This window comes from Ambystoma mexicanum, chromosome 5q (assembly GCF_040938575.1).
Source record: "Ambystoma mexicanum isolate Mex_15411 chromosome 5q, UKY_AmexF1_1, whole genome shotgun sequence".
Taxonomy (NCBI): Eukaryota; Metazoa; Chordata; class Amphibia; order Caudata; family Ambystomatidae; genus Ambystoma; species Ambystoma mexicanum.
This window is the reverse complement of record NC_090933.1, coordinates 463,233,658-463,245,894: the sequence shown is the minus strand read 5'-3', so window position 1 is coordinate 463,245,894 and position 12,237 is coordinate 463,233,658. Positions and strand designations below refer to the sequence as shown.

General features: G+C 43.1%; 1 protein-coding gene across 1 annotated transcript in view; it reads left to right on the top strand.

Annotated features, from left to right (window-relative positions):
- The window catches only part of CDH2 (cadherin 2), a 419,239-nt gene that overhangs the window by 40,375 nt on the left and 366,627 nt on the right, over window positions 1-12,237 (top strand). The window contains exon 2 of the mRNA XM_069620955.1: window positions 10,679-10,790. Within this exon, the coding sequence (XP_069477056.1) occupies window positions 10,679-10,790 (112 nt within the window). The remainder of the gene's footprint in view (window positions 1-10,678; window positions 10,791-12,237) is intronic.

Below are 12,237 nucleotides of genomic sequence, written 5' to 3'. Positions count from 1 at the left end.
AGAGCACAATGTAACCTTTACTTGAGCAATCCTTGAATGACCATTGAGCAATGTGGGTCGCAGCTATTGAGCAGCACAACATAGAGGAAACGTGGTATTTCCCTGCATCCTGCCTAGGTCAGCCACTGCTCCAACTGGAGTCACAGGCAGAATTCTTATCCAAATGATATGATCGACAGCAATCAACTTGTTTTGCTTCATAAAAGAAATACAGTTTATACATACGTGCATGGGTACTCTCTACTCTATTTTTCTCTCTCCCTCTCTCTCGCTTTCTCTCTCCCTCTCTGACACACACACACACACCCACACACACACTTAATTGTTTGTACTGTAAACTATTTAATCACACGACAATGATGGCATTCAATTTTATATTTTTCAGAACATATATAAAGAAATGTGTTTTAAAACTGTAGGACAGAAAGCCATTGTTTTTTTTTCCTGTAGTGATTGCCATGATTTGCTGTGTGAAGAAAGGAGATGCCTTGTTCCCTGCACATTGTCAGTTCCTTTACTCATTTCTTTTATTTTTTTCACCCAGAGAAAATCATATTTTTAAACAGTACTCCTCAGTCCTCAACAAAACTTACTAAAAAGTGCAGTTTGGTATTACATTTAAATGGTAGCATACGAGTTGTTAAAAATGGATGGCAGTGCCAGAGAGGGTGGATTATTCTTAACCAAATCAAGCAGTGCCTTGTGATACTTGGCAAGGAGTATATTTATTGCTCTTGTGGTAATGGGGGAGGGGCGAGAAGGGGGAAAGCAATCAGCACTTGGAGGTGGAGAGGTTCATAGGAGTGCAGCCCTGTGATTCTGAGGAAATGCCATAGACAATGATCTTTTGTGTTTCACGAAGGGAAAAGGAAAGGAATAAGTACTGTATTGTGGGGGGACATCAATCACCAATAGGAGTTAAAGGTTGTGGGGCATCCTCGTGATCTTGGGTAAAGCCCATTCTAAGTGTATTACAGAAAGGTGAAGTTAGTCGTCATTGGGTGATGGAGAGATTCCTTACAGTGTGGTCTCGTGATCTTGGGCAAACATACTATAAAATCTTGTGTTAAATGGGAAGGAATGTAACGTACTCAGACCTGGGATGTATAGGGATTCAAAGCAGAATGCAATGCAACATTGTGATCTTGGGCAAACAGTATATTCTGAGATGAATGCTCCATTATGAAACGTGAAATAACACTATGCAGGAGGCTTCCTTGCTGCTTGGGGTTCCTCCCCCTTGCCATTAAACATCCAGGAAATAGGGCCAAGCATTTCCTCCTTGCCGCTATGCCCTGAGCGAGTCATTGACTGGAGGTAGGCTCAGTACTCAGGAACGTGCACACCGAGTTGAGGAAGGTTGCTGACATTTAATCTCCACCTGCTCTCCACATGGTCTCTAAAATAAATTAGCTCACAGAACCCTGCTACGTGTACCTGCAACAATTCTGCTCTCTGCAAACTGCAACAACAAAAAATCAACTTACACAACTTGCCAGCACTAAATCCAACGTTTAGTAGTTGCATTGTCAGAATTCTTATTTTGATAACTACAGACTTCAAGTAATCACCTGTAACCTACATTAGTTAATGTTTTCATTATTTTTATATGAAACATTACAGGTGAGTCTCAAAAAATTAAGATGTAAACAATAAAGTCAATAAGTACACCGTAGAATGGGCATTTCCTTCTAAATGTGTCTGGTGTGAAAAGCCAGCAGGGCCCCCTTGGACAGTGCGTTCCATCATTGAAGATTTTCAAGATACATTCAGCCCTTTAGCAAAGCCAGTTGTGCTTACTTGACCTAACAGATTAAACAGTGATTGTGTGTATTTACTTTCAGAGGTGATCCCTATTATTACACAAGTATTTATTTAATAAAATATGATGAGTGTGCTTCTTTTCCTAGAATGAGAAATAACTATATCAGGGGGACTAATAAGTGGCAATCGATTTATTTTTTAGAAACCAAAATGTAAACATAAGAAATCAATTGGGGAAGTCTAGAGAAAGCTCCAAGGGAGCGAAATGCATGCTGACTTTTATTCCCCAAATAGAAGCAAGCACGTTTTGGTACAAAAGTAACCCCAGACAGAAGATATACAGAATACAAGATTACACACGAATTAGAGACATTGAGAACTGTCAAGGAAGATGCATATTATGGAAAAATGAATCAATAACCAGTATTCCTTGAATGATAAAGAAACAAGATAAAGGATAACCCATTTGGACCAATATTATACATTTCACAAATACAGCTATCTTGATTCTGAGAATATTGAGAATACTTCACTAGATTTTATTAGATATGAAGTAGACGTTGAATTAAAAAGGAGTGTTATGTACCCTGACCCTAATATGTAGAGAAGAAAAGTATTCCCCTTAAACATACTCACTTAACATTAATTGAAATATAAATCCTATGGCCTGCCATATGCTTAAATGATCCATTAGAATTAAATAAGGCCTCTTTATTTTGAGGAACTCAGAAGGAACATGATGTCTTGAAATACCACATATGTACAAAACAAGATAAGAAAAGGCAAATATACTGATCACTCACTCACGAAGCAATCTGAACGGATTTTGTCCTCAAGTGAGACATATACTGAAACAGATCAAGAAAAAATGTACAACAAAGGAATCTCAACCGAAACTTCTTTAAGTGGGACATACAGAGTGCGATTAAGATAAAATATCCAGTTGAATCTGTATATGAAAGTTTTACGACTGTTTTCTAAGTGAGATAATACAGACAAAATAATAAATTGCCTTGAATTAAATAATCTCTTGTAACTCATCTTCTTTCTGCATTTAGTTTAATTCATGTATACATGTTTTGCTCCTGTTGCAGCAGATGTGATACAAAAGCGTGGCCAGAGAAACATATTTGTTGATGCAAGGGACAATAGGTCAGCTGCAATCTTTGTAATTGACCACCATTATACTTCTTGACCTTAATCCTCTTTGTACCTTTCCAATTGTTTGTCTGTTCATCTCTATTCGCAACTTGCTTCTCTCATCCTCTAACCTCCCCACCCACCCCCACAGACCATGGTCTGATTTACCCAGCACAATTCCACATTTTGCCATTTAGCCTAAGCTTTGTGAGACCACTACTGTGGTCAGTGCTCCAGATAAGATTTGGAAGTGGCAGTAGTTTACTGCCTATTTTTTTTTAAATTGGGAGTAAAATGATTTTTTAGGGATTAAAAATGTAGGTCCAATTCCCAATGGGAGTATTTTATAAGCGGTTAAAATTATGTTTTAGCTGGAAGCCTGATTTAATAAATATATATATATTTCTTTGCACTAACTTGTTCATGCACATTAAAATATGCTTGTTTACTTCTTCCGATCAGTCAGCAATTATAATAGTTTCTTCCTGTGGTACTAGTGGTACTATATGCACTACTGGAACAAACATGGCCATGGAGCTATGTGGGTGAAAGCAGGTGCACAGTATTTTAATTACTATTTTTATTTTTGGGGAGTATTTGCCTATTTTTAGTGAGTAAAAGTGGCTAATAAACCCCTTATCTGTAGGGCTGATTGTGGTGATGGGCACAACATAACTTGCTTATTAACGTAACACAGAGCTTCAGATCTATGTATGTGGATGCTGTGGACATACATTTTCCCCTCAAAATGGGGATACATTCACATACTGCACTATTGGATGGCAATTAAGAATACCAAAGCTTATGAGCGCTGAGGTTAGTGTTACACAAACTACTAGTCTGTGGCCTGCTGGGGCTTTCCAAACGAATCAGACATATTTCAAGCCACTGGGAACCGATATTAGAGCAAGCAGCTGAAATGTTTTATTGAGCCGTAGCCAAGAAGGTGGCTCCCCAGTCTTGTTCCTTGTAGCTGGATTTATGGTTTATTTCCTCCCTGTCCAAGTCTGAAATCCAGGTGATATGAATTCCAAGAAGGAAGGTTTTTCTTCAAATCTCAAACTCTGGCACAGCTCTGGGTAACCCTCCAAACAATCACTCATTTGCCTGCCAAGTCATTACAGAAAATGAGAAGACCATACACAAATCAGACTTGGTCCCACCCCAAAAGGGGCAGTCCAGTGCAAACTGCTAGGTCACATCCCTTCTGCATGAGACCACAAGCATCCCCAGACATGTTTCAACCACATTGGGCGTCATCAGTGAGGAGTAGCTTGAGTCTCCAAGCATGGGGGTGACTATAGCAAAAGAAAAGGTGATGGCGGGTGACCCCTTCTGTGGTGGGACCAAGCCTGATTTACATATGGCCTTTCCCTTTTGTAATGACCTGGCAGGAAAAGAAGGATGGCCCGGAGGGATGCCCAGAGCAATGGCAGAGGTTTAGATTATTTCTAAACCTTCCAGTCATCCCCTTTTTTGTTGTGCTATATTCACCCGGAGTGGGATGGGTATGCCCAGACGTGGGGTCCATGCCTCCTGGGGCTAGGAACCCAAGCCAGTCCTCACTGATGAGGCCCAACACGGCTGAAACATATCTGGGGATGCTTGTGGTCTCATGCAGAAGGGTTGTGACCAAGTAGTTTGTGCTGGACTGCCCCTTTTGGGGTGGGACCAAGCATGATTGCATATGGTCTTTCCCCTTTTGTAATGGCTTGCCAGGCGAAGGGTCAGGAGGGTTGGACAGAGCAATGCCAGAGGTTGTGATTAATTCTAAACCTTCCATCCATTGACTCTTTTGTTTTGCAATAGTCACCCCGAGTGGGACAGTTATGCCCAGACGTGGGTCCTGTGCCTGCTGGGCCTAGAGACCCAAGCTACTCCTCATTGATGGGGCAATGAGAGGCCCAAACATGTCTGGGATGTTTGTGGTCTTGTGCGGACGGAATGTGACCAAGCAGTTTCGGCTGAACTGCCGCTTTAGGGGTGGGACCAAGCCTGATTTGCATATGGTATTTTCCCTTTTTTAATGGGTTGGCAGACGAAGAATAATGGTCTGGAGGGTTGCAGAGCAATGCCAGAGGTTAAGATTCATGCTAAACCTTGCAGCCATCACCTCTTTTGTTTGGCTTTGCAGAAAAAACCGTGGCTTCTTACAGATTATGGTCACTGGTTAGTTTTGAATTCCTAGCAAGTACATTAGTGAGAAATTGCCAATAACAGAGGAATTATCCATCTACGATGCTTTGACTTTTGATATCCATAAAATGCAGTAACACTTGGTTGTTGATTTCTTTAAGTGCCTTTGGGGATGGAATAGCAAGGCTTTAAAGGCATTCCTGGAAAACAAGGTGGTCCTATAAGTAGAGCATCCGAAAAGGAGGAGAGTTCCAGAGCTGATTGGTTTGGACTTATTTTGAAGCACCTCTCAGGCCAGCTTCCGACAAGCTGGGGATTTCAATCGTAAGATCTGATTTTGTGCTGAGGCTGCTTGTCTTCAGACTGTAACTGAGCAGCTCTTCTTAAGAAAGTGGAGATAGGCAAAGATTGGTGGATTTAAGACTATGAACTCTTCTTTGTCGACCTAATTGACCTGTGTCCACTTTTGGATATTGGCATGGCAGTTTTTGATTACTGTGGATTTGCTCAGTACTCAGGACAGCTCAGTCATTTTACATACATAACGAAGAGAAGCAGCACGTGTTTTTTTAAGGCATTCTAGTTAAATTGATAGAAATGCATGATTTGTTAGCTCAAACGCAAACCGCCAGGCTTCAATCTGAAGATTGCAATCGTTTATGAGTCATATTCCCTCACCCAAGATCAGTGTATTAGTAAAGTCTGATTGTACAATGTCCAGCTGTTTATTCTAATTGAGGGCAATTGGGATATGTATTATGACCACTCTATATTTAAGCAGGGATGTCCTTTCAAAATAATGCCAGGGGTAGCGGAAGTGACATCACGCACGATTCATGAATGGTGCCAGTGCATCCCTCCTCCCCATTCCCATTGAGTCCAATGGGACTCAAATGGGAATGGGGAGTCATTTTTTCCGGCGCCCGGCAATAGGGAATTGCCGGGACCGCCGGGGCTGTAATGCCCTGGTAGGTCCCCATTGCCGGGTGCCGGAAAAAAAAAGACTTTGGCGGCAGCCGTGCCTGTATTTACAGGCACGGCTACCGCTGATAATTAACTGAACACTAATGCTTGGTAAAGTCTTGTATTTTAATTTGTCTTCCTGTCATTTAAATAAAACAGCACCTATTCTAAGCTGGTTGGTGTTCATCACAACATATCTTTATATATTTGTTCGGATGGATAAAGAAGAGAATCTGGCAAAGGCTATAATTAAAAACGTGTCGTTCAAGAGTTGGTATAGGATGGCTTACATTCATCAGAACCCATTTCTGGGGATGTGCTTTGAGAAGACTGTAATGCTGGACACACTTTCAATACTTTGAAATTTAGGATTATGCATTTTATTTTGTGCTGGTATTCAGGGTGAAGAAACCATTCAAAAAACCCAAGTAAGACTCTATTAATCTTTCTCTCCTAATGAGGGGGCATCAAGGTAGATGTTATGGATTTACATCACAAAGCTTTCCGCACTGAGGCCAGGTTCATCATGTTACCACTGAGGGTCGTGATGTCCATTTGGAGCTGCTGCTCTCTACCTTTGCGGGGAAAGGGAGACATTGGCCCATTTCGTTATTTCCAGCCCCTCTATGCAGATATCAGAAAAACGTTGCCACTGGGGGATTTCAGAAACAGTGGACTGAGGCGTGTCTAGAGCAGAGGGTGGCGTTTGCCTTTGGCAACTTCCTGAGGAAAGCATGGGCTCAGAGAGCTTGATTATTGTTACCAGAGCAACATAATCCTGTCTAAAGAAAAAGGTGAATTACTATTCCTGTACCCATGCAATATTGCATGCACTATCTCAATACAATCATTGTTTTATATCACTTAGTGCTTGCTTTATATCCCTACAACGTCGTCATAACAAAGATTGTACAAATCATTTTTGGATATCACTATTTTGATTGGATGAACACATGTATGTCTTTGTTTTCAGATTGGATGAAATGTGTTTTTTGTTTGTTTTATGGCCGTATGATTTATTTATTTTTTATTTATTTGCATTTTTAAAGCGCTCACACAGCCCTTTGCTGGCATCGAGGCGCTGTTACGGGAATTGTTTGTTTACGAGTTGTGTAATTGTTTTTTTTTGTCTTAGTTGCGCACGCTTAAAGACCCAGAGGTTTCTAAGCGCGGACCCGGGGATCGAACCTGTGTTGCTTGGTGTCGTCTTGCTCCTAAGGCGCGCACGTTGCCCCTCAGCTATCCTCCCGGGATGATCCGAAATAAACAAATTTAACTGACTGATTATATTTTATTCTTGTGTGCATGTCCATAGTTTGGAAATTGGCACATATAATGTGTGCAGACAGCCATGCAGTAAATGCAACTATGAACTTGCAAGGCTTCTGTATGTGCTGTTCTTGGATCACTGAGCCCTACAGAAACACCCTGCTGAAGCGAATATTGCACTGGCCCCGATGTTACAAGCACTGCCTCTAAATCCATGGGTAGCAGAGACAGGGGCAGGGGTTGCAAGGGGAATGCCAGCCTACCCCCAAATGACGTCCATGAATTTAAGCGAGTTGTGCTAGAAAATTGAGACTGTTTGAGAGCCAATTGGTGGAGGCCAGCCTCGGTATCCCCCAGTTTACTCTGGTGGGGACTGTCTTTTATGCAAAGTGATGCATAAGTTTGCTATTGATTGGCTTGTATGTACAAATACAGTCCAAGAATGACTTCCATGGCTCGCATTGCAGGGACGAACCTTTGGACCTCTAACTATCCACATTACCTATTCTAACTTCAGTGAAGTAGGTGATGGTGGTGCTTGAAAAATCACTTTGTTTTAGGCATAGGATCTCTGTGGTGGGTGTGTTGTTAACTTTTCCTATTACTTTTTGGGTGCCACACTTGAAGGTGAGCACGTGCGTCATTGCATACATTTCTTGTGAGGTGAAAGATTTGTTGAATAACCTTCTGCGGTCCTAGTTCTGCAATGGTGCAGCAGATTATTTTTGGTCTGAAGTGATTCTGTCTTCTTCACTGCTCATGGTTTCCAGTAATATTTTCCTATTACCTCTCCTACGTTCCGCTTTGTTGCTTTTTGGCAATGGATCTATTTTTCCTCACGGCACTGCTGTCTTCTTTTTTTTTTGCTGTTCTTAGTGCGCAGTGTATTATATAGTTTGTTGGCAGTTTGAGTTCACCTTTTTGCTTTTCCTGTTATTGATACTCAGAAATGTGCAGGCGTCTGTGAGGGATGGTCATTCAAAGTTTCTTACTGGGGAGGTCGGCGGGCTGGTGCCTTTTTACCAGTCATGTACTGGGACTGAATCCACCACTTCCTTGTCTTGCACCCCCTACCGGCATTGAACGCTCAGTAAACATAGATACACAACTGCTTCCGCTTGCAGGAGCACACGCGCTCGCAAATCATGCTGCAAATTGTCAGGCTGGTTGAATATTTAGAATTTACATTTGTGGATATAAGTGGAACGTTTGGCCCTGAGAGTGTGTGTTTCTTTGGGGAGGGTGACCTGCATTCCGCTGGGGCTGCGCCGCATTCGTTAGGCATGGTTCTTTGTTGCCGTGGCTATTGTTTCTGGTTTACAATAGCTTAGTGTGGCATTTTGTGGGCAGGCTGCGCGATTCCCATGCTAATGTTTCCAGGCTTGTTTTATCCCCAGCCCCTTACCTGACCCGGCCACCCAGAAGCAGTTTGCATTAATTACAATGAGGGCTGTGTTTTTGGACCCTCGACTATTTCTTCACCCAACTGTGCCAATACGCCACTCAATTGGGGACAGGACAGTTTTAGGACGCTTTTGCAGTTCCTCTCTTGATATTTGTTTTCCTGGTAAACATACCCCCTTTTGAAACATCTATTTACGGAGACCCTAACAAATATTAATATATTCTATGCCCTATGCATAGCGCAACTATGGTCACTTTGCAGAGTTTGGGGCGTGTGTTTCTTTCTCTGAAAGTTGTCTTTAGTGGAGGGCGATGGTTATTGGTGACTTTGAGAAGGTTCGCCTGGTGGGGGGGTTGGGGCTCGGCCTCTCAATAAGTGGATGGGCCCGGGTAATTAGCACCAGGTGGTAAAGCTGTTATTTGAGCCTTTTTAATAGGGCATGCGTATTTTGGTTTAATTGCATTCATGTTATCTAATCAGACGTGACTGCTTCTAGATAAGAGACGTGCCGCACATGTTTTCATAGTACCGCCAGTGTATGATGAACACGTTGGCTGTCACCTTGTCCAAACCAGCCCTATTACTTATGTTGCAAAAGCTTTGCACGGTACAACCTAATATCCTCCTCTGTTACATCTGCCAGAAAAGCCAGAACTCCCACCTCCGGGTTAACTTTTAAATGGCTTTACAGTCTGTGGGGGGGTGGCGGAGGGGGTAGCGGGGGAGAGAAATGAAATGTAATATTCCCGACTCTCGCTGCAGGTTAAGAGTGAAGGGGCGAGCTCTTGTTTTTATAGGCAGCAAGGGTGATAAAGGAATGCAGACTGCAATTCATAATGTGGGGTGGGGTGGAGGCTATAAATATAATACGTTAGTACGTCAGCCGAGCGCCGTCTTCAGCCAGAACCCAGCTAACCCCAAAACGCGTTGTGAGGGCATTGGCAGGGGAGAACACGTGCAGCCTGGTTTGCAGGCAGTCAGGTGATATTTGTGTTAGCGTTTGGCTTTGCGTCTCTTCCGGGGCTGTTTTTATGCTAACCTGCCTGCAAGCTGAATCGTAAACACAAAGCAAGCCGTGCAGAGCACTTGCCTCGCGCAGCCATGAGCCCTAGCTTCTTGCATTCACTGCAGCGCACTTCAGCAGGCACCTGTTGGTCTTATGACCGTGGCACATCCCACGTGCCACATTCACGGTAGTGATGATCACATACAGTTGTACTTGTGTTAGTCATGTGCTGGGATTTCATTTAATCGGCGAGAGATTTGTGTTATTTATGATCTACTCAGCTAGCAGGTCATATGCTGGTATCACCTTGCGCCATGCAGCGGAAGGGGAGTGCCAGTCTACAGAGCCTTGCCCTGAACTGGGTAATATCAAGGACGTGCACCTGCGGCACAAAGCACTCGGGCCGCAGCAAGTAGCTTCTGCTCCACATTAAGGCGAACCTGGAGCAGAGCCCAGGCGTTGCAGAGCCAAGAAGCACGTAATTAAGTCTTTGCTTAAAATTGTATGGGACTGCTGCTCTGAGTGCACATCTGGATTAGTGCTTGAAAAACCTAACACACCTTATGTAAGCCTTGACAGACAAAAAAAGAACCACCTGCAAATGCTTAAGCCTTTGGAGTGGTTGTGATCTCCTGTTACCGGCATTTTGGGCATGCGCCCCTGTACAAGTAAGCGATAGTGCTTGTGACTGCCGGATGGAATGTTTTTGTTCTCCTGTGAATCCACTTAGGGCCCGATGACTGGGGAGTTCATATGTTTAGTCGCTGGAAGACAGACCATGGAGCATTTGGGTCTCACCAGACAAGTGGGATTTGTTCCTTCCATTGCAGTTATCAAAAAGTTGAACCTCCCTGCCCTCCGATTTCTAATTGCCGCCATCAGAAACAAAGAGGTTGCTTGTGCGTGTGAGGCCAGAATGTGGATTAATGCCAAGGGGAATGTCTCTGAGCTGCAAGCCCTTGTAAGTAGTACATTAAATGTGTGTTGCTTTTCAGGCTCCAGCAGAAGCCTCTGGTGGGACCACGTCATGCACAGTGGGATTCCTAAGGGATGTTTACCACGCCACCGTCTACAGGAACGTTCACGAAGGACAGCCTCTCCTAAATGGTAAGGATAACACAAAAGAACAATCTCTTGCTTCTTCTTCATCTTCTGTTTGCAAACTGGTGTTCTTTTTTCACTACATAAACTGTTCTACTGTTCAGATACTAAGCCAGTGTCAGCAGCTAATCCAGGAAAGTGTGTCAGCGTAAGAGAAAGTAAACGAAGTAAGATTAACCACGAGTCGCCAACACATGCCCACCTGCCAAGTTAATGGTACTTTTAGAGATGTTTCTATGGCAGACACTGATATGTGGCTCAACCCCAAATCCTTTGTTTTGGTATTCACAATATCAAATAAACTCCATCCTAAAAAGCTATCATAAAAGACTCGATGCACAAACCTTGTTTGCAATAATGCTGGATTTGGTTCGCATCCTTGTATATGGATTGGTTAGGAAGAAGGTCAATACACCTTATGTTTGTAAGAAGGTCCATACACCTTATGTTTGTTGCCAATTTTGTTTTTAATTTTGCACAGTAGTGCTAATGGTTATCATAGCACGTGTAGTGCAGGTCACATGTGAAAGAGCAAACACGTGTTTCGACCGAAGTCTTTATCAAGGTGAGGTACATGGATTTTAGAGCTCCTTGAATAAGGAGAAGGTGAGCTTATTCAAGGAGCTCTGCAATCCAGTTACCTCGCCTTGATAAAGACTTCGGTCGAAACACGTGTTGGCTCTTTCACATGTGACCTGCACTATACGTGCTATGAAAACAATTAACACTCCCGTGCGCAAAAAAACATAAGGTGTATTGACCTTCTTCCTAACCAATCCATATACAAGGATGTGAACCAAATCCAGCGCCATTACAAAAAAGGTTTACCCATTTAGTCTTGTACGTTCTCGCCATGGGAATTTCGGAGCTTGTCCCAAGCAAACCAACCAAACCTGGCTGCAGGATCCAATCAATTATTCGATTGAACCAAACTATAGCGCAGGGGCCCACTGTTCCTCCAAGCTCTCAACTTTCATATTTCAAAAAGATAACGTCTTGCAGAATGTTAACTCGTGGTGGGGTGTGGAATTGGAAAGCTCCCTGTGAGATCTGCAGCCTGTTTGTGATTGTTCCTGGACGGGCTGCTTCGCTTGTGCCTTCAGAAGCGACAGGAGTTAAAAGGGAGGACATGTCATGTGAGAGGCCAAGCCCCCAGTTTATTGTGAGTACAGGTACATAGATTTAACCCACAGTGTGCTGGTTCTGCTAGTCAGAGACCATCCTGTTATTCAAATTGGGAAAGTATTCTTTGGTGTGGCTTTAGTGTGTACAACAATTTCCCCTTAACTTTAGCCCTGCATTCCGCAGCCTCTGTTGAGCAGACCACAATTATAAACTTTATTCCAGTCTGCCCTCATTTAGGACTGCCAATGGGGCCGTGGGGGCAGCATTACACTTTGGGCCTGTGTAGCAGATGTTGAGAAAGAATTGAATATGTGGTGTACATTTTTTC